Consider the following 23804-nt stretch of genomic DNA (forward strand, 5'->3'; position numbering starts at 1 on the left):
TCAAATCATAAAGGATGTATTAAAAAATGGGGTTAATTGTAAAACTAGTACTTGAGTTTTCACATTTTTACAAGTCTAGACTTAGGTTTTCAATTTTCGCAAAATTGATGCTTAAACTTTAAAAAATCCGCAATTAGATATTTTAGTCAATCTCCCATTAGAAAACGTTGAAACGTGGCGAGATTAGTGCGAGATTGACAGAGAGATCTAATTACGAGTATTTTAAAATTTAAATATTAATTTTATAAGAAAAATTTTTTTCATCAATCATTAATCACTATCCCACATCCTATAAAAAATATCTCCACACTCTATAAAAAATACTCATACAGTATCTTATAAAAAAAACTATAAATTTAAAATGTGAAAGTGAATAGTGACTGATACATAGAATTCTTCATTTTATAAAAGATAAAAGAGATAGCTAGATCTCAATTTGTAAAATCCTGTAAATCAAATACTAATTTTACAATTAACTGTGAAAACAAAAACTCATTTCGGATTACCATAAAAAACAAAGTCTTAACCAATTTATACTGCATGCATCATGTATTGTTTCCAATATGAGAAATGCTCTGGTTCTCGATTTCGGGACCTAAAAGGTGTTTCGAATGATTTTTTTTATTTAATAATTAAGAAATTATTTTTTAATAATGTTATAAATTATTTTTTATTTTTTTAAAAATATTTATGATGATTAAAAAAATACATAAAAATAAAAAAATAAAATATACTTTTCGAGATATCTATTCAGGATATTTTTTCGATAAATATAGTGCTGCTCTTCCAATATTGCTACTATTATTCTTGGCCCATGTGGCATCATTGCTAGGTTTTACCAACCAATTGATACTACACCATCTAGGTGCATTCACAAGGAACCCAAAAAGACAAAATGTCCGATCAACTCTAATTACCTCAAAAAGAATAAGGTGTGAAATGCATGGATCATGAATGAGACACTTTTTTCTATTATTATCTTATCAATTCTAGATCCCTCCACAGCCAGGTTTTACCTTACCTACCATCATTCATCCTAAATTCTTGCATTATATATAGTTTACTGTCCATTCTCTAGTGGCCAAAAAGAACATATATTTACAAGAATAATTTAAAAAAAAAATATATAACACGGGTCGGCTTAGGTCTCATTCATGCATGCATGGATAAAAGTTAGGGACTTAAATTTTGATGGAAGTAATATTTTATATAAAGAGATGAGATCACTTACATATGCATGCATGCCAATTTTTTTGGTTTTTTATACCAAGTGGAAAAAACTTAACTCATGTGAAAACAAATTATAGCTAGTACTAGAGAATCACCTGTCCATAGATTTCTTTTGTCTTTTAAATATGAGAGATATATAGGTATATAAAGTTGATCATACAATTATTTATTGTTATAATTTGTATAAATATTACAAATGCAGTAAAATATATAATTTTACTTGATGTCTGTCTCTCACTATAAAAAAAAACGAGTATTTGTGACGAGACTGACTATTGCTTATAAATATTTTTCTTTGTAGTGAATCTCCTTGACTTGAAACCCCAAATTTAAAAGATAATAATTAATAGAGAACGTGATCTTTCAATTCTCCCAATCCATAGTCTACTTTTGTTGTAGTATTGTTCATCTGGGTTCTGGCTCGAGAACTCTGCTGGAACCTGGATTGGGTTAGCCCGGGTCAAACCCGGGCTGGAACCCGCATTGAAATCGGTTTTTAAAAATCCAGAACCAGGTTCCGGATTGCACCCGGTTTTTTAAATTTTTAATTTTTTTAAATTAAAGCCTATATGTTATGAATATTTTTTTATGAAAAAATGTTGATGCAGCATTCAGACTCTATTTATTTAATTTTTTAAATCTAAGCCTGAATGTTCCTTAACCACCAATAAAAAACCACATGGAGAAAAGAGTAAAAAAAACAAAAACATAAAATGGATGATTCATTGGATGTAATATGCATTTTTCTTTTGAGTTTCTGTCCATTTTGTTGCTAGGAAGGAACCAAAAAAAAAAGAAAATCAAAACATTCAAACCGAAAAAAAGGGGTACCGGGTTTACTTGAGTTTTTCTATGCAGGTACCGGCTCGGATTTCTTCCGAGCCGGAACCCGAATAACCGGGTTCCAGACTGGGTTGGAAAATACTCGACCTTGATGAATGGGCCTACTTTGTTGTGGGTGGTTTGATGCATGATATATATATATATATATATATATATATATATATATATATATACACACACACCATTGATGATCACCGGCCAGCACATGAGCTGCTGCATGCTAATAATTGGTTTGAAGTTAGAAGTTTCGTTTTTAGGGTTAGGGCTTGGAATAATATATATATATATATATATATATAAATAAATATATTTATAGCAAGCAAGCTAGGCAGCTACCACGTATCAACCTTTGGCATTATAAACTGATGGCACAAAAGGGACATCCCATGTGATTATGTAAGCTGACACTTGCATTATTCTAACGAACAACATACATCGATCATGCTTGCTTCTGAAATGTCAATCTGCCATGCATAATATTCTATCCCTTTCATGCATGTGTTCTTCTTCTTTTATTTGTTTCTATATAAATGTTTAAGGACCCCACATGATGAACTACAAGCTAGCTAGCTAGCTTCTTCTTTCTTTCCAAGAGGCTTCGATCGGCCATTAATCTGAATTATCCAGATTTGATTCTATTCTCTGATCATGATCTACCTCTCTACATATATATGTACGTGCGGTCATGTTAATAAATGGTTTGGTGTATTTTCTAATGAGAAATGTGTTTTAGTTGGCCACCGAAAGATTTCATAAAAATAAACTCATAAATTGATGTGATTTGATGTAATCTCATAGATTGTAAAATTATTTTTATTATAAAATATATTTAATATGTCATATAAAACTATGTCAGTTTGTAAACTAGTTTACTTTTATAAAATCTTTTTACGGCTGTAATAATTTTATTTATTCATTGTCCAGCCTAAAAGTAGTAGAAATTAATTAAGTTTTATTGCAAATACAGTGCCAATAAAACCGGTTAACTAAGAAGGTGCATGCCATAAGTACTATATATATATATATATATATATATATATATATATCCTAGCTTGCATGTCAATTGGTACTTTCTTAATTAATGACCTTCAATAAGTAAAATCACTACAAGAAATTTGTTTTTTTCCACGGGTTTTTTTTCAAGATCTACCATCGTGGCAAATACTAAGTTGATGGCACAAAAATTGTCCGTAGAAAAAGAACAGGCCCTTTTACAGCGAGATGCCATGTGTCGCAAATAATCACCCCATCATTTCACCCCATCATACCACTACATAATCACCCCATCATTTCACACAACACACATGGCAAATACTAAGTTGATGGCACAAAAATTGTCTGTGGAGTTGTGTGTTGTGTGAAATGATGGGGTGATTATGTAGTGGTGAAGTGGACGGATGCCATGTGTGGTGTCAGGATGGACTATGTAGTTAGATGTGCCGTGTGAAGTAAGGTTTGGTTGGGATTGTAATGGAGTTGTAAGTAAAGCGTGGAGATTGTGAAGTATGGGGGTTGTGTTGGTTTGTTTTATGTAGAGTTTAAATGGACTATAGATTTAGTATGTGTATTTTGTGTTGGTTTGCGTATATTGAGTTTAAATGGCCATGATGAATTGAATATGTATGTTTTATTTATTATTAATAGGCTTATTAATTGAATGAAGTAAATATGAAGGTTGAGGTTGTATGGAGTCGTCAATTGAGCATAGTAATATTTGTTGATTCTAATTCATATGTTGGGTTGATGTATATGGGCAGCAAGTACGTTAGTAATATATTTTATAAATTGAGTCATGTATATAGAAGTGTGGAGTAGAATAATGCAAATTGATATTAGATGTTGAAGTGATATGTTGATTAGATTGTTGATGGTGTGTGTATGAAGCTGGAAAGACCAACTGTGTGTTGGTTTAAGTGGCTGGACAAATTGTGTTTAAATTGATTTTCTTGTAATTTATGTTTGTGTGGAGTATGTATGATGTATAGTTGCAACATGTCAGTATTTTGGAGGTGCATAAGTTCTACTAAGTAGCATAAGAATTTTATAAGGACACTCTTGAAAGAATTGGACATATTTCATTATGTTGGGTGTGCTTTGCATGAACGATGGATTGTGAGATGGATTTAAGTTGGGCACAAGTGATAAATGAATCGAGTGTGTATCTTCGTGTTTGTGGTATTCATTGGACATATCTAATATTGGTTATCTTTAAATCTATTTGTATTTGATGATTGAGTATAAAAGTGGTTTGTAATTATATGATTATGCTTCCTAATTGATTGTATTGAGGTGTTGTTATGAATGCATGAATTAGTTTGGATTAAAATGGATTGTGTTAAGTGTTGGGATTAAATGGAGAAATTGTATTTATATGTAAAGATGGCATGGGGTGTCCTCGGCTGGAGTTTTATGAAGTATGGCTGAAGTTGAGTATATCAAGACTGGTGAATTGCATGTTGATCTAAGGTGATAAAAATGATAGGGTACATGTGTAAATTAACTGGTTACATATATTGAATAAATTCGTGTACCTTAAATGTATTATGTATGGATGGAGCTTGTAAGAACAATTGGATATTTAAATAGATTGTATGTTGATATTAGGTGATAATGGGTTCTGGTACATGTGTGTGTTTGGTCGATTCATGTATATGTACACTTATTTCGGATTATGTTATACGTGTGTATGAGAGGAAGTGAATGGAAATTTGAGTTGATGTTGGATTGTATATGTATGGAGGAAAAGTAGTGTCCGAGGAATGGTATCATGTTGTAGTTTGGATTTCAATTTTGGTAGATTGTCATAGCTTTTGGCTTTATCTGGAAGTTGTGGTTGCTGCTATCAATATGATACGTGATGGAAGAACTGAGATACTGCCTCATTTTCTAAACATCTGGCATTGAGTTTAGTTATATAGAAATGAAAGGAAAAAAAATGTAAAGAAAAAATGATTATAGTGAATACTTGGTGGGATATAGTTGTGATCTAGTTATACCAATAAACCTTTTGTTATTTCTATTTTTTCTTCCTCTTCTTTTAAGTTTTTTTTTTTTTTTTTAATCTAAATACTGATTTTTACCCTTTGCAGCCAGCAAGTGCAAGTTGGTTGGGGAACTAGGTATGTTGTAGTATTTTCTTTCATAATTCTCTATGGCAAATGCAAGTGCAAGCTCCTTTACGACACATCGATCACTTCAAAGGAACCATTGTGCCCTAGTCTTTATGTAGCCTAGCCATCTATAATTCTCTCCTTCTAGTCTTTTCTTTCATTTCATTTTTTCTTCAATTATTATTGTGATGTATATGAGATAGCTTGCCTTTGGTTTTACAATTTTGGTTTTTTTCTTTTTTAAATATCTTAGCATTTTCCATGAATATAACTCGTGGCAAATAATTTTTCTCTTGTCATAAATGATTATTTCTCTCGATAAAAGTTCTTTGTAAATACTTTTTTCCCATGATTTTCTACTAAAGGTTATCATAATTTTCACGATAAAATTTTTTTTTTCTCGCGACTAATCTTGTAGAAAAATGAGCACATTTCCCATAAGTTGGACTTTTCGTGGAGAAAAACACATTATGTCACCAATTTTATTCTACGAGCATCTCACGATTAAAATTTGTAGGAAAAGAAGGGAGGTTTTTTGCCAGAGTTTTAAATATTGTGTCCTACTAGCCGATACAACTGGTATTTACCGTGTCGGGATAGTGACCGATACAGGAAAACTATGTGTTTCGTACCGGGTCAAATACCGGTCACACCGGTGCATTTCGGTCAATACCAGCCGGTTTTGGTGTACCGGCCAAAATTAGTGGATTTTTTGTATTTTTAGTGTATTTTCATAATTTTTACTTCAATTCTCACATTTGAAAACCATTTTCTTTACTTTTTTTAATTTCATTTTCTTGAGGACTGAAAATCAAATCTCTACTCCCCTTTTCATGTTGAAGACGAGTTATTATTTTTTTAATAGTTGAATTGAGAACTTAAAAGTATTATTGAGTTTTATAAATATGTGTTTTAACTTTCTAAGACTTGCATTGATATTATTTTGAAATATAATTTATACATATATAATTAATTTATCTATATATAGACTATCTCGAAACGGTATCTATAATGGTACCGATATTAAAATATTTCGTTCTAATACGGCCTTAACCGAAATAGTATTCAAAATTTTGCTTTTTGCTACCATAATCCCTCGCGGCCAAAGGAGGTATTTATTGCAGTGAATTAACCATTCATTGAAGATGGAGCAATTAATTCATAAGATGCTTTCTCAATTACTGCCTGCTCCATTGATGAGTATGTTGACTTCAAGAGGGCCGGGCAACTATATATCTTTGTTTCGTTAGAAGAATAAATCTGTTTGCAAACATATTTTTCAGCATACCGATCGAATATACTATATATGAAGTGGATGCTACAATAATAAAATATATTGGTATTTTATAATTTTTTTAAATATTCTTTTCATGAAAAATAATAAAAGAAAAATAAAATTAAAAAACCCAAAAATGAAAAAAATGAAAAACAATTGACTCCATATATATATATATATATATTTTTTTTTTTTTGAGAGCTACGACCTTCACGCCCCACTAATTATTATGCAACAATATTGCGGGGGAGGAGATATCATATCCTCAACCACCAACTCAAATTAATACAGATAGTTTCAATGCAGACACTAGCTAATGTTGATGAATTATCTTTTAGTCGACAGATTACCTTTATGATAACTGATGAGGTCCTTTTCTCGATCACAATTTGGGAAATTATAGAATCAAAATCATTAGAACTCATTTCTCGATTTGTTTTTCTTTTCCACATTCTAATGATTATTTTGTTATATTAGTAAGGATTCCCATCCAGCATATATACCATTATCTTTTAGTTTCATTAAATCTATTTTTCCCATAAAATAAAATACATAATATTTATATTATATTCTTAACACATCTCTTTATCTACGGAGTCAAAATCTCATTCAATGAGTACATGTGTCAAGCTATATTACAAGAAAATTGTTTATTTATGTCTAGTTATTTTCTGTAAAAATGATTATTTCCTATTAAAATAAATTTGTATTCGTCACAAATAATTATTATCATCACAAATAATTTATCACAAATGTTCATTTTTCCATGTAGTGCTAACACGTGCATAGAATATGTAATTAAATAGAATAGAGTGTATACTAGTCAGAATTAGAATTCATGATTTCTATTCTGATACAATGTAAAATTACTGTTTATTCAAAAAATTTAAGTAGTTGAGAGGAAAAAAAAAAAAAAAATCTCAAAATATCATAATTATGTGATTTATGATGAAATGGACCAACTTTTCCTATATCCAAGAAAATGAAGGTGGATTGGAGTTCCCATGAGTAATTCTTTATGATCCCAAGATACAAATTTATAAGATGATGATAGTGACAATAGTCAAGTTTTTATGGGCGCGGAAAATGATGCACAAGCTAGCTAGCACTGAACAGAGCCATCAGAAATTGTCCCTACATAAACTTACAAAGTTAAAGAAACGGCATGCATGTGTAAGGTCGTTATCATTAGAGGAGGTTCAAACACATGGCAGCCATGGGAGATATTGGAATATGACCTTTCATGCAGATTTTTTAGAACCCAGAAAACGGCCAAATTGCATTATTGTGCCTGCATCCTGGTACTACTCATCAATATTGGAGGGAAATGCTTGCTTTCTTAGTTGTCTTGCATTTAACACAAGGGATACAACTCATGATCTTTATCTTTCCTAGTTACATTTATATATATATATATATATATAATTATTGAGGATCCGAGGATAAAAAAGGAAAAGGTACAATTCCATTTATTGTGTACCTATTTTGTACATATGTACAAGTGTATATCTATCTGTTCACCTAAAAGCTCATTTTTTTTGTTATTTTTGTTCTTTTCCCATCTTCTTTTTCGGCTAGAATGAGAACATGTATTTAATGTTGTTATTGTTTTAAGTAGGGCTGAACAATTAAATTCCGTTCCCTACCTTATCCCCCTTTTTTTTCTTTTAACAAACCTACCGATTTAGGCCCGATTTATATATATAAAAAAAAAATTTAATTCATCTCAATTCATCTTAACCAATATCATATCTTCGTGAACCTCTGATTAGCCTCCAAAAATCGAGGCTTTCGAGTTAGATTGCGTGCCCAGGCTGCTATTCGCTGTAGTGATAGCTAGGAAGGCTGATGTGAAAAAAGAGGTCTGTATGTCTGTCTTTCAGTATGATTTTGTGGGTTTTAGTTTCTGTTTTATTGAAGGTTGGTTTCTTATTTAATGGACTTAAAAGTTTTGCTTTTGCCTGAGGCATGATTTGGAGCCTATTGGTTTCTGGGTTCGTTCTGAGCTTAGGGCACCTTCATCGATTTGGTCAAAGAAAAAAATTAGTTAAAATTTATATAATTGATATAAAAAAATTTCGCATTGAATTAAACAAATCTAAAATAATTTAAATTTTTGTTACAGTAGTTAGTCAAAGATAAAAACTACAATTGATTCATCAAATATTAAAATATTAATTTCTCATTCTAAGCAAACATTAAAATATTAATTTCTCACTCCAAGCAAAAATACTATTTGATTTGTAATTAATAAACTTAGATAGAATTCTAGATGAGTTTAATTAAATATTTTTTGTTATTAATATTAAATGACTTTTTGAAAATATGGTTTTTTTAATATTAATTTAATTAGAATATAATTATTATTAACATTTAATTGGTAGAGCTGCAAAATGTGATAAAAATAAATTAAATAAAAAAATTATTAAATTAATAATATTTTATTATGAGTAATGTTAGATACAGTTATGGATTGTACAAGCACCGTACACTTCTTTAAAAAAAAGAGTGGAATTTACTATTTAAAAATTAATTTTTTTATATTGGTCTCATCTTTACTCATTTTTTTTTCAAAAGTGTGTGCAACACTTACGCATTTCATGATTGTAAATATCATTTCTCTTTTATTATTATATAATGAGCAAATGAATAATTTAATGTGGAGATTGAATTTAAATGAAATAGACAAATGTAAAAAAGTGTGATATTGACTAAATTTTGAAGTTGGATTTGGCCAAGCCAATGAAGATGCTCTTAGTGGATTAAAATAGGTTTGTATGTTTTGGGGATTAATTTTGTTTTAGGGGTTATAAGAAGGTTGTTGGTCTTGGTTTTGGTAATTGCTAGATTTCGAATCTTGACACTAATGATATGGGTTCTGTGGTTTTTTGGGTTGGTTTTGTTGTAGTAGCTTTTGGAGCATTGTGTTTTGATTCATTAGTTTGAAGATGATGTGGATTTGTTTCGTTTTCAGAGTTTTGAAGTAAGCATCTTGTGTGCAATATAGTTTGGTTTTGAATGAAGCATATAGTTGAATCTTTCGTCCTGTGTAATCAGGTCGGGTTGGACACCCGATTCTTTTGAAACTTGTTTCAAAACAGCTAATCGAGTAATCGGCATATACCTAAATCGAGTCATGTCGGAATATGGATTTTTGGGTCGGGTCGGGTCGGGTGAACAATCCTGGTTTTAAGCTTATAACCATATAAGAAAATGACCACTATTTCCTATTAAAATAAGTCTATTTTTATTATAAATAATCATTTTTATCACAAATAATCGTTTTATCGTAGGAAAGAGACTATGGGTTTCAGTGGGGTTTTGGAGAAGCATTAGCGGCAAGGGAATGGATGGCAACCACGTAGGAAGAGGGACTCGGCCACCCCATTGAAGTCCTGGGGGTAGAGAGAGAATGAAGTATAATTCATACATTGGTGGAGGAGGTCTAGGTGGTAGTGACAGGAGGTGGCGATGGGAGAGAGGAGGGAGTAGAGGAGGAGATCTGATGGTATGGTGGTAGTGGCGACGATAGCTTTGGTGACAGGATTCGGAGTGGGTTGGAGGCAGGTGAGGTGGTTGATGGTGGCGCGTATGGTGTTGAGCTGGTGAAGAAGTCGATTAGGGACAGGAGGCGGAGCTGTGGATTTCCTAGAAGTTTGAATTGTGGAGGAGAGATGGTAGAGGGAGAGGATGTTGGTGGCCACCATGGCTACGATAAGTAGCAGATTCAAACTCATGGTGAACCCTATTTTTCTACCTCCCTTGTTCAGTCTCTACCGCTATTGCCTCTAGGAGTATCTCTGCTCTCTAGCTTGCTTTTAAACTTCACTGTTTGTTTGGCTAATCAATGAAAGTAAAGTTAAAAGCTTTAAGATTTGATATGTGAGATCTTTGGGTGCAAGATTAAGATAATGTACGTGCTTTCTTTTTCTCTACTTCTTCCCGTGGCCATTACGAGGAATTGTAACAGTGAAGGAGAGCCATGGAATTTGAAACTTCAAAAACTTTGATGCAAATCAAGTAGATTTGGTTGGGATGTAAAGAAGGAAAGTTGGGTTGCATGGATTGATGGGTTATAGACAATTGAACACGAAGAAGAAAGCTAGACGAAATCTGATAATTCTGTTTTATCTTTCTTCTTTTTTCTTTCACGCCTTTTGTCTTTTTGTCTCTATTTTTTTTCGGCTGATGTGGTGTCAATGACTCCCCCACCGCTTGCGTCAAGCGACTATAAGGAGAAGAATTGCTTTCCTTATTATGCTTTCCGTTGTATGTCAATTTGTAATAGAATCCATTCATCGGTGAAGGTAATCACCTCCCAATTGACGGGCATGATGAAATTTTGTAGATACTTGAAGGACGTGCCAATTCAACCTAACAATGAAAAGATGACCTATGGCATTTAAAGTATGCTCGAGTAGCATTTCAGTTAATTTGGTCTATTTTAAGTAACATAAATTGTATTTATGACCCAACGAAAAGTTGATTGGTTATGGGTGGTTGAACTTTTAATTAGGATTATGTAGATTGTATTAATTTATTTGGATGATGAGATGAGATGTGAATTTTATAAATAATAATAAGATAGTTTGTGAGAATAGTGCTAGATTGACACTCAGCAATGACTGTTGGGCATGCCACCTAGACAAATTTATTTTTTTATTTTTTATATTTTTTAAATATATTTAAATATATTTAAAAAATAAAAAAATACACCACTAAAAGTCAATTTCTTAAACATTAAGTAAAAAATAATTAAAAAAATTAAGTACATGAGCGGTCAAATTGAGGGGATAAACTCAAGCGGCATACTAATATTTTTCAGTTTGTGAATAGTAGTAAGATAGTTTGAGTTGAGTATTTTTTAAGTTTTGAGAAAAGAGAGAGAAAAATTTGAATAAAAAATATTATAAAGTTAAAATATTGTAATAATATAGTTTTATAATATTATTTTTGTTTGGAGATTTGAGAAAGTTAGAATTATTTTTTATTTAAAAGTTTGAAAAAATTATAATGTTTAATTTAAAAATTTTATATTTAAATTATATTTAAAAATAAAATAAAATAAGATAAAATGAGATTAGATAAAAATTTTATAACTCATCTAAGTTTCCAAACCTACTTAATTTTTGCCATTGGTATTTTTTCATTGAGTTTTATGTCTCTTTCAAAATTTTGAATAGGGATTGACGCAATTGTGGATCCCAAATCATTAAATGCGATAAGTCATCTTTTCATTTGGGATTGACATATACGTACCCATGTGAGAATATAAGATCAGAAATGCTAAATCACCCGTGTAAATCAACGAGAATTTGTCCCAATACAATTTTTTTTATTTTTTATTTTTTATTTTACTTGGTGATTAAGATTTTTCTTTTTAATGATATTGTGATATATATATATATTTTTTAGTTCTTTATCGGGACCAACTCGTGCTGCTCATATAAGATTGGAATGGTTTGTATGGTTCTCGAGTGTGCAAATTTTACATACTAAATTTTTTTAAAAAACTTAACAAATTTAGAATTTACATAAAAAAAAAATCTTATTTTTATAAGAGAAAAGATATTTACAATCGTGAATTATGTAATTGCCGCGTAATCATTTTGAAAAAAATGAATAAAACAGTGACCCACATGAAAAAAATTAATTTTTTTTATAGTAGACTCTATTATTTTTTAAAGCAATTTATTATATACGCGACGTTTACGTATTTTACACGATTGTATGTAGAATTGTACTTTTTAAGACGGTATCTATCATGACTAATATAAGATATTTAAATATTTTCAAATCTCTTGTACATGATTGACACAAAAGATGATGAAGACTTTCCATACCATGATTTCCTCTCTTTTCCATTATCCTCGGTTTCATCTTGGAAAATGAAAATGAAGTTAAAGCTAGCAATGGTGCAAATAAATTAATTAGAAGAGGGAAAAGCAACCAATTATACAAATTGAGGATGCGGCCAACAGCTTGTAAGTAAAATTCTCTTAGTAGGTGTATTATAATTTATATGTTTGGCAAATATTTAACCTTATGCCAAGAAAAAAGATTCTTGATCTTTCTTAGGTATATAAAGCCAACGATGAAAATCCCTATCAATAAAGTAGTTCCATTCTTTTCGGACAAAACAAGGCCTAACTACTAACAGCCACCCCACTTATGTTTTTCATAATTTTAGGATTTCTTTTGTCTGTCTGCTGATATATGATGATCATTTTCTGTAGGCTTTTTTAGAGTCGTAATCATATTAAAATGTAAGGTGAGATGAGATGAGTTGAGATTAAAATTAAAAAATTAAATAAAATGTTATTAAAATATATTTTTTAATATTATTTTTATTTTATGATTTAAAAAAATTAAATAATTTATTTTATTTAAATAAAATAAAATAAAAAATAAATTAGAAAAAAGGAAATAAAATCAGCATGTCAATCATGGCAGAGGTGACTATTAATATTTATGGAAAAGAAAAAAAGTCACATGTACGATAACTGATTGCATTTTTTAATCTTACGAATCTTAGGGATCGAACCTGATCTGGCAGCCCTGCATTTAAAGCATAGGCTAACATTTTGGTTTTTCAATGGATATTTTGTTTGAATAACAAAGGGCAGAGGACGCAGTTGTAAGTGGCTTTCTTATTTGGGTCTAACCAAAATACTAGTTTACTGGCTGAGAACTGGACGAGAGGGATTTGGGTGTTTGGATGCAGTGATAACACATAAAATTCTCAATATACAAAATAAAATAAAATAAAATATAATAGAAAAAGGAGACCAGAAGAGAGAAGGATGAGACAAAACATGAGGCCAGCTACATTTTTGCTATTGTAAACTATTCTTGAATACATTATATCTGTCCTTAATTATAGACGAAAGGAGCTAGAGAAATAATAAAAATACAATAAATAAATTATACTAATTGTTATTATAAATTGATTTACACAATAAATTAAATATAGTAGAGAATAAGTCATATTACCATATATACTATAATTCTAAATATGTTAACATTTTAACATGTCCCTTAAACTCAGGATGATGATGAAGACGACACCTTGAGTTTGTAGATAAAATCAAGTTGCCGACCATATGGGTGAGACTTTTGGATCCGACTGACGAACCCACAAAAGGTGTCTCTGTGGTGCAAGTGGATGGCGGGCAAAAACAAACCGATGTACGAAATTGATGATGAAAATGAGGATATCGATCCGTTAAGTATATAGAAAGCCTTTGAAGGACGTATGGTGAGTGGAATAGAACACAAAAGAACACATTGTATATGAGACTTGTCACGAATGAAGATCTGTTAATTAGTGTAGAAAGTCTCTGGAGGACGTGTGGTGAATGAAAAGAATACCGAAGAACACTTTGAATATGAGGCTTCTCATAAATGACGAGTCGTTAAGTGTGTAGGAAGTTTTTGGAGAATGTGTGGTGAATAGAAAAGAACACCAAATAATACGTTAAATATGAGACTTATCATGAAGGCAATCTATTAAGTGAGTGCTTAGGAAGCCTATAAAGAACATGTGGTGAATGGAAAAAAAATATCAAATAATACGTTGAATATGAGATTTATCAAGAATTAAAAAAATGTTGCGAGAGACACTATGAAGTCGATGACTCTGATGCCAAAATGCCGATGACAACTAGCTAGTGCAGTCAATTGGTGGTCAAATATGAGAAAAACTATATTAAAAAGGGGACGTAATTGAGAAAATTTTGTGAGAGGTAAAGTTAGCTGAAGAACTTTAAAAGAACTAGTTCACAGAATTGAGCGTGACGTTAACCAATAACTCTAATACCATGTAGAAAATAAAATAAAATAGAAAATGAGAGAGGAAGAGAGGAGGGAGACATAATTTGAGGGCTACATTTTTATTGTTATCAATTGTTCTTGAATATATAACATCTGTCCTATTTATAGATGAATGAGATTAGAGAAATAATGAAAATACAATAAATCAATTATACTAATTGATACAAATTGATTTCCATAATAAACTAAATATAGTAGAGAATAAGTTATATTACCATACATACTATAATATTATGAATATATTCTAAGTATGATAATATTCTAACACTCAAAATGTTCAAAACTTCTCACAATTTCGTTCTCAAATATCACTCAAATATAAAATATTTTTTAATTTCAAATTTTTAACTTTTTCATCTAATTATTACCTAATTATTATTCAAACACAAAAACCTATATAACTTTCATAAACTTCAAAATAAAAATAATATTCAAACATTTTTTTTAACTTTATAATATTTTTATTTAACTTTTTCTCTCTTATTTTCTAAAACTCAATAAAACATTTTAACTTAAACTATTTCACTACTATTTACAGAATCTTGAGAGATTCTAAATGTCCAAACGTGCCATTAGACCACGAAAGAAAGTAATTTAAACCATCCTTATGTACTTAATTTATATACCATTCACGAGAAATTAGAAAGTACTTGGATTGCTTGATTTTGTGACTAATTTCTCTTATGTCAGGACGAGTATTGGTTAAATTCCGACAGTTAAATAGATATAATTGATAGACTAAGTTCGACATCAACTGCAAACTAAGCAACCTAAGGACTGAAAGTGAATCAAACCCTCAATTGGTTGGTCAATAGGCCCACTACGTACATACCCTCCAATCCCAGCCTATTCTCTCCATATATATCAAGAGATCTAGAGCTTGAGAAAGACACTATTTGAGGCTTTTCTCGAGCTGTACGTTGCACACATGATGATCAAGATAAGGTCTTCAATAGTCAATATTTACTTTTATAGAATTATAAGAAGCTAGCTAGCTGCTTCTACTATATTCATTACACGTAAATAACTGGAGGTCTCCCAATTATGGCAGAAATGGCAACAAGGATGTCGATCGTTACCTACGTACTGGACTGTGGTGAAATGTAGCCCGCTGCTTTCGTTCCTTCCGTCTCGAAGGCCGGTTCAGTAATAGTTCTAAGGCCAGCAGTGAACGAAGTGTTAAGGTAAAGAAAGCTAGCTAGTGTTGTTCGGTACTTGGCCGACCAAGCAAAGATATTCTAAAAAAGTAAATGTTCTATAAATTGACATAACTTGATGCGGTAAATTAAATTATAAAATTATTTTTATTATAAAGTTACTTTTATTGTAAAGTAGATCTAACATATATAGTATCATATGAAGTCACATGTTAGCTTGTAGGTTGTTTACTTTTGTAAGATTTAGTTCTTTCCGATTGTAGCTAGCATTTCTCGTAAAAAAAAAGAAAAAAATGCTCTTAATTGTTTGTGACCTTCTAGGCTGGCATGGTGTCTTATTTAAGATGATTAAATTGGTCGTGATTCGAATCAAAAGAAAATGCAACAAAGTCTTGATGATCAGATGATATATGACTGATCTTCAGAATGATTTTGGACACACAGAGATACAGCTTACTAGTCCTAGAGGGATATCATGTGTCTCTTACATATCCTCAAACATTGTCACTACTGATAATCAACATTGAAAGAGATTTCTTATAAGGACTTCGTGGTCACATTCTTCCTTTATTTTGCAGGACTTCCAATACAACTTGAACTGAAATCATCATTGGGAGCTTAAAACATTTCCTATAATCTGACTTTTTAAGGAAACAAAGTGGTAATGGACTTTATATTTTAAATTATATATCTTTGAGAAATAATACAGCTAGCACTGTTGAAACTTTACAGTTAGCCCATTTTGACAGCACATGAGGCTTCCCCTTGATGCTGTCTTCACCACTAAAAACCCAAAAAAATTATATATATAATTAAATAAATATAGTATTATTCTTTGACTTGAGAGTGATTTGCCAAATCTACATGTTTGCATGTCAACCTTATGTATGGAGAGTGGTTCTCACGTTTTCACTATTCTTTAAACAGGAAAACAGCATCAATTATCAAGAACTATTTATACAACAGACTAAGGCATAATTCAGCAAACACAGACACCTTTCCAGCTTACTATTCTTTAATTTCCAGCATCAATTATGATCAAGTTTTGTTATTTGGCAATCTTTATCATCCTTGTTCATCATTTGGTGGCCATTCAATCTATAAATGCAGCAGCTCCTAAGAAGGGTGTTTCCCGGAATCCGGCAGATTTCCTATCTTTAGGCTACTACCTTAAAAAATGTCCAGAGGCTGAGGGCATCATCCAGCAAAAAGTAGGAGCCTGGATTCAGAAGGATTTCACCTTGGCTGCCAGCATCATTCGTTTGCACTTCCACGATTGTGCTGTTAGGGTAAGCTTAGGGACATGTACCTAACATTGATACAGTTTCTATCTATCAAATGAAAGTCCTAATAATTTTCCTTAATAAGAAGTTAATTATAAGTTTGAAAATCACTTTGCATAGAAAGGGAAGATTGTCCAATTACATTACACTAGATAATAAGTTAGTATAAATGTTATGCAAACATACATACACATTTACATACATACATGTGTGTGTGTGATATGCGTGCGCCTTTGTATGTGAGATATATAGATAAACTTATTTTCTCAAAAAAAAAAAAAAAAAAAAAAAAATTAGGCATGAGTTATATATAGAGTAATGCTAGATATATTCATGTGTTATGCAAGCACCACGTACTCATTTTGAAAAAGAGTTGGGTTCACTATTAAAAAATTAATTTTTTCATTTGGATCCTAGATTTACTTACTTTTTCAAAAAGAATGCGCGGCGCTTATACACTCTATGACTGCAAATATCATTTTTCACAAGGGCTAATGCTATAATATAAATTAAACGATTAAATTTTTACGTTCAAAATTATCTCGAAATAGTTTATCATGTAATTATACGGAGGTGTAGCTTTTCTGAAAAAAGAAATTAATAATTGTGCATTATTGCAGGGCTGTGATGCATCCATTCTGTTGAACTATAGAGGAAGCGAGAGGGCAGCATATGTCAGCAGCAGTCTGAGAGGTTTCCAAATGATCGATGACATTAAGGAAGCACTCGAGAAGAAGTGTCCAAGAACAGTGTCTTGTGCTGATATTCTCACTGCTGCAGCTAGAGATGCCACTGTTTTTGCTGGAGGTCCATTCTGGGAAGTCCCATTTGGGCGTAAAGATGGGAGAATTTCTCTAGCCAAAGAAGCCGAAATGGTTCCTCAAGGCCATGAAAATGTTACAGCTTTAATCCAACTTTTCAAAGCTAAAGGATTGGATATTCTTGATTTAGTCACTCTTTCTGGGGCACACACCATTGGAAGATCAACTTGTGGTCCATTTCTAAATAGGCTGTATAACTTTAATGGAACAAGAAAGCCTGATCCCTCTCTCAATACCTATTACTTGAAACTGTTGAAGAAGAGATGCAGGCACTCAACTGACCTTGTTTATCTCGATGCCATAACTCCGAGGACTTTTGACACTGTTTTCTACACAAATCTCAAGAGGAAGGCTGGATTGTTAACAACAGATCAAGACCTCTACTCAGATCCAAGAACTGCTCCTTTTGTAGAAGCAATGTCATCTCAACCCTTCTTGTTTGAGAACCAGTTTTTGGTATCTATGACAAAGCTTGGAAATGTTCAAGTTCTTACTGGGAATGAAGGTGAAGTTCGAGTGAATTGCAATTATATTAATGCCCGTTGAAGGGTAATATTGTTCAGTACTTCCAAATTATTTTCCCAATGCTTTTATTCAATAACTCATGAAACCTGACCTTCTGTGATTTGAAATATTGTTGGGAGTTTGAATATTGGTTCATTAATTATAAGTGATAACTCTTGTATTTTGACGAAGATTTTGCTTCTTATAAATCGGAGTGTATATATATATATATATATATATATATATATATATATATATATTAATTAGAATATATAATTTTTTTATAGTTATCAAACTTGTAGTACTACTTCCTGTCAAATATTAAAATGGATTCATTTTGTTGTGAAATTGTTAATCACTTTGAAGTGGGAGATAAAATACATAAAAATTTGTGACTTTTACAATATTTATGAGCATTTGATGCTGTTAAGATCAAAATTCAAACGGAATATACTATTCCCAACATAAAATACAATAAATAATTCAATATTTTTAAATCCCAAAACAATAATAATATTAACAAATAATATTCTAATAATATTTTATTCAACTTTTAACTTTCATCTGAATTAATTTCATTTCAATTCATTATTCAAATCTCAACTAATATGTTGGTCAAGAAAGCCACTCGAATAAATATAGACATTGTAATACATACTTTATGTGCCTATTTATCTTCCACTTTTTAAGTTCCAAAATGAGAGCAATCACTTTAGGAGATCTTGATGTGATATGTATAAATTAATTATGTTACAAGGCTCATTTAAATGAAGAAATTTCAAATGTTAATGGGAATTTGGATTCTCACCCAACCCACTTTCCAAGGAATATGAATTCCTTTGCAGTTGGTTGAAATCTACATTCTCATCACCTCTGGAGAGTTGTTTTACTTTAATAGATAAAAATAACCTTGATGATCAGGTTTTAAATTATATATATAGCATTTTCTCATTGAAAACTTTAAATTGTTATGGTTATTTTTTGTTAATTACTTAATTTCTCTAAGTTGAATTTTGTTATCATTATTTACTAAATCTATTTTTGTTTCTTTCATTATGAACATCTATATATATAAAATCTCCCTATAAAAACAAGTATCTATTTGATTCCACTGAAAAAGGAAAAAAAAATAAGGTTTTAATTGGATAGATAAAAATGAATTTAAAATTTGTGTTAGATACATACAAATTCTATTTAGGAATTGAAAGAAAACCACGAATTGAAGGTCCTTGTACTTAAAATAGACCGGACGCTAGGAACTAAAAGTTTAAAATATATATATTTAAAATAAAATGGAGCCCGAGAATATAAAAATAAGAAGACTAGAACTCTAGATTCTCTCTACCTTTTTATATAATTTTTTATTTATTATTTTTTTAATTTTTTAATAAGCCACATAATACAATATTGTGGTGCAAAGTTAAAGAAGTAAAGTGAGTGATATAAATTAGTGAGCGTAATAGCATTACTCATAGAGTAATCACAAGAAGCTTATATTATATTCCTGGAAATCCTATTATATATATTCCTCCTAATTATTAGGTACATACCAAGATATAGAATGTTAGATTTCTAAACTATTAACTCCCTCAACCTTTTTTGTGTAAAGGGTTTTTGATGGGTTATTGATCAACCTGGTCAATAGTTCGTTAAAAGCGGTAACTTAATTTTACTGGTAATTTATAATTTTATTTTTTCGTATCATGTAGGTACAAAAGAAGAAAATCAATTGATAGATCCACATTAAGCTTATTCAAATTATATAAAGTTTGAATGGAACATATAAGTATAAAGTACAATCAATTTTATTTTCTTTGCTTACATACATAATATATACATATTTTTTAGTAATGTTAGATACAGTCGTGGAATGCTCAAATGCCACACAATTATATATTGAGCTCACAACTCAAATGCTTGAGCTGTGGTATACATGCTGGAGTTGGCACCCTAGTGAACTGGATTGCAGCTGGGCTAAGGTTGCTTATAGCTTTAAAGATTGGGTCAAGTGCTCTTTAATTGGATTGGGCCAGAGCTCAACCACTTGAAAGATTGGGCTTTTTAAACAAATTTGAGTAATTAATTTCCCTCATGAAGGAATTATTTTTTTTTTTAATAAACCTCTGCATTTCATTAATTTATCATGTAATACAATTGATCGCTATTTAGGCATCCCACAATAAATTCTAGGAAGTCCTCAATCCAAACTTTCTTTCCTTCTATAAACAAAGGTTTTTTGGCTAAGGTATGAGCAATCATGTTTTTCTCTCTATGAGCAAATTGTATTGACCAGTGTGTATTGTTCTTAAAATGAAATGTAACATCTTCTACTAATCTACCATAACAAGTTAGCATCTCTTCTTCACTACAAACTGCTAGGATGACCTCCCTTGCATCCCCTTCAAATGAAGATCATTGCACAGCTCCACTGCTATCCTCAATGGTTGACATTCTGCAATGATTGCCTCTTCTACATGTTCTTTCTGATCGCACACAACAGTTAAGACCTTTCCAGTCTCATCTCTAATTATAATCCCTATTTTCATTTTTTTTTTTATCTAATGAAGCATCTCAATTAATTTTGAAATATCCACAATCTGGTTTTTCCCACCTCAGAATGTTGGCACCTCTGATCTGCACTTGACTGTCTGAATTGCTGAAATTCTACACTACTTGGTAGTCCCTTACAATAGTCTTAGTAGATAGCATTAGTCTATTAGGACATTCCATTATGTTTTCAAAGACCACACCATTCACTCGAAGCCAAACTTTCCTAAGAGTTACTGTCATCTCCCCCAGCTGGCCCTTGTTTAGAGAACTCCTACATTTATCCCACATAAACAGAGAGTCATCTTCAAATCTTTCCCACTTTTGAACAGAGCTTTTGTCACTTCTCTAGATGTCATTTGCAACATGCCTCCGGAAGGAATTGATATTTTTTTTTTTAGCAGAACATCTATGCAAGAGGCATTATTTTTGGGAGTGGGTAGATCACCACGGATGAATATGGGGATCAGGTTATACAGCAATTTCATTTTTCATATACATCAACTTTGCTAGGTAAATTTTGGGATAATTACCTAATAAACACATCATTTGATGTTGACTTTAAAGTAAATATGAAGTCTCAATTTAAATAATGTGTATTTCATAATTTATTAATGTAAATAATTATAATACTGACATGTTGATGCAGGGTTCAGAATCAATTTTTGATTTTTATTAGTAAATACTATCATTAGAGTTTTCTTTTTTTGTTTCATATTTTCTTAATTATTAGTCTCAATCTCTAGTTTCTGTGGATTACCTAATCTTCAAAATAATTCTTATTTGGTTCGGCATCACATATTCTAACGACAAAGTAATTACAGCTTAGTCTGGTTTGAAATTTGATTAAAATTGAAGAACTAAATCAATTCACTTGACTTTCGTGAGATGGTTAATTGGTCAACCAAGACTTTGAGACTTTGAGAGTGTTCACGCTAAACGTCTCGTTAAGACGTTTAATCAATTAGTAAATTGACTTGCTAGACGTGAGTGAAAAGCCCCAACCAAGTACTATATTGCCGAAATTTGTTGCATATCAGGTAATTTCTAAATCCCAATTAATTAAACTTGCTTTGAGCACCGCTTATCACTATAACAAAAATTTAATTTTGGGACGATTTTTGTTTGAGATGAAATCAAAATTGTCCAAAAAAAAAAAGAGATGTAGAGACGAAATTCAAATTTCGTTTTTAAAAAATGACGGAAGATGTTTACCGTTTGAACGGTATATGTAGGGATGAAAAATTTCCTTCATAATAAAATAACTGTTCGAATATTGACTAAAAACGTTCAAACAAAGTAAAATAAACATTCAAACGGATATTATTTATGGTCGAATGAGAAGTTAAGTGACAAAATTTAGCAGGACATTGACCTATTTGAACAATATACAACAACATTTGAATGTCAAAGTTAATAAATGTTTGAACATATATTATATATGATCGAATGAGAAATTGGCAGGTCAAGTCACTAAATTTAGAGAAACATTGACTTACCGTTCGAACATATTATTATAAGGTTCGAACGAATTGGTTAATTAATATTTGAATGTAAAATAAAGAGTTTGAATAGAGCTTTATTGTAAAAATATCTAGCGGGAATTGACAAATGTTTGAACTGTGTATATTCCGTTCGAATGGTGACATAAATTTTTAAAATTTTTTATGACAATACCTTACTTAATTATTAACAAATATTTAATTTATATAAAAATTAGCAATTAAATAATATATACAATAGAAATCATTAATTAATTTAGAAAATACAAATATGATTTATAACTAAATTAAATTTACAAAACACAAAATATTTTCTATACAAAAAACACAAAAAATGCAAATAAAGATAGAAAACTCTACATACAATCGTTGTGTGCAGTCGAAATACAATCGTCTGACATTGGGTCCCACTCTTTTCTTCCTCCCACTTTCTTCCTCTCTCTTTCTCTCCACTTCTTTTTTCTGATAACTCACTTTCTTCCTCTCACTTTCTCTCCACTTCTTTTTTATGATGGCCCGTTCTCTACTGGATTGGAGACCCCACCATTCTAAGTGTCAAGAAAACAAGTGAAGATGTCGTTGATTCCAAGTTCATTTTGTGGCAGATGAAGCAATGTCTTCAATCCATGCTCGCTCAAAATATGGGATCCCTTTAAGAATTTTCTACTCGCTTCTTCTTCTCTATCAGGATCTTAATTTGCGAGGGAGAAGTCTGCTTTTGTCAATTCTCGTGTGGATTGGAAGGAGATCCCAGAAGCCCACGTGTTCAAGGATCTCCCTGGGCTTAAGAAGGAGGAAGTGAATGTTATAGTTGAAGACGACAGAGTGCTTTAGATAAGCTGGGAGGGGAATGTGGAGAAGGAAGACAAGACTGACACCTGGCACAGGGTGGAGCATAACAGTGGCAAGTTCTTGAGGAGGTTCAAGCTGTCAAAGAATGCAAAGATGGATGAGATTAAGGCTGTGATAGAAAACGGGGCTCTCACTGTTACTGTTCCCAAAGCGAAGGTGAAGAAACTAGTCATCAAGGCAATAGAAGTTGGAAGTAATTGAACGTGTGCTGTTGTTGGACAAAAACACAGAACCAACCACAAATAATTGATCCCAAAAAGAGAGAGAGAGAGAGAGAGAGAGAGAGATGAGAAAGAAAAAAATGAAGAGGAAAGAAAAGTTCTTGGGAAAGAAGAAGGAGAAAGAGAGAGAGAGAGGGGTCTAGTTTGTTTTGTCCTTTTTACTTTTTTATTCTCACGTTTACTTGCCTCTTGCATATATTGACTATACCTAGCAAAATTGATAAAGATATAGACTACTACGATCTCAACTCTCTGCACACATCCTCGACTGCAGCTAAGGGTGTCTTTAGCTGTGTTAGCCGAGTATTGATCGTAACCTAAGTCGTAGACATGACATCAATTTCTGTACGTAAGTTAGAGATGACACTATGTATCTCCGTATGCACTGCATCAATCACCACTGATATCTGTCTACGGATCTCTACATGCACTATAACTACCATCTCCTCATGAGTAGATATGCATGATGTCTCGGCCTACATGGATGTCATACTGGCTGATACTCCATGATCTCTTGGGTGTGCTTCGTGATAGGGTGGAGGCATTGATCGATTCAATCGGCTTCCAAACACACTCAATAATATCTGTCAGGACCCCGGCATGTAGTAGAAATCGTGTGATCAGA

General features: G+C 31.5%; 1 protein-coding gene and 1 pseudogene across 1 annotated transcript; both read left to right on the forward strand.

The window, feature by feature from the left end:
- Window positions 1-16329: 16329 nt before the first annotated feature.
- Window positions 16330-18242, forward strand: LOC121245030 (peroxidase 7-like). The gene is made up of 2 exons (XM_041143306.1): window positions 16330-16738; window positions 17353-18242. The coding sequence occupies exons 1-2, from the start codon at window positions 16484-16486 to the stop codon at window positions 18097-18099; spliced, it is 1002 nt and encodes a 333-aa protein (XP_040999240.1). The 5' UTR covers window positions 16330-16483; the 3' UTR covers window positions 18100-18242.
- A 4437-nt stretch (window positions 18243-22679) lies between these two features.
- LOC121245031 lies at window positions 22680-23159 on the forward strand (annotated as a pseudogene).
- Window positions 23160-23804: the final 645 nt, after the last annotated feature.

This window comes from Juglans microcarpa x Juglans regia, chromosome 8S (genome assembly GCF_004785595.1).
Source record: "Juglans microcarpa x Juglans regia isolate MS1-56 chromosome 8S, Jm3101_v1.0, whole genome shotgun sequence".
NCBI lineage: Eukaryota > Viridiplantae > Streptophyta > Magnoliopsida > Fagales > Juglandaceae > Juglans > Juglans microcarpa x Juglans regia.

Bases quoted from the DNA above. Each gene is read 5' to 3' on its own strand.
- LOC121245030 (XM_041143306.1), top strand. From the start codon at position 16,484: ATGATCAAGTTTTGTTATTTGGCAATCTTTATCATCCTTGTTCATCAT. The intron at 16,739-17,352 runs GTAAGCTTAGGG...GCATTATTGCAG, and splicing joins TCCACGATTGTGCTGTTAGG to GGCTGTGATGCATCCATTCT.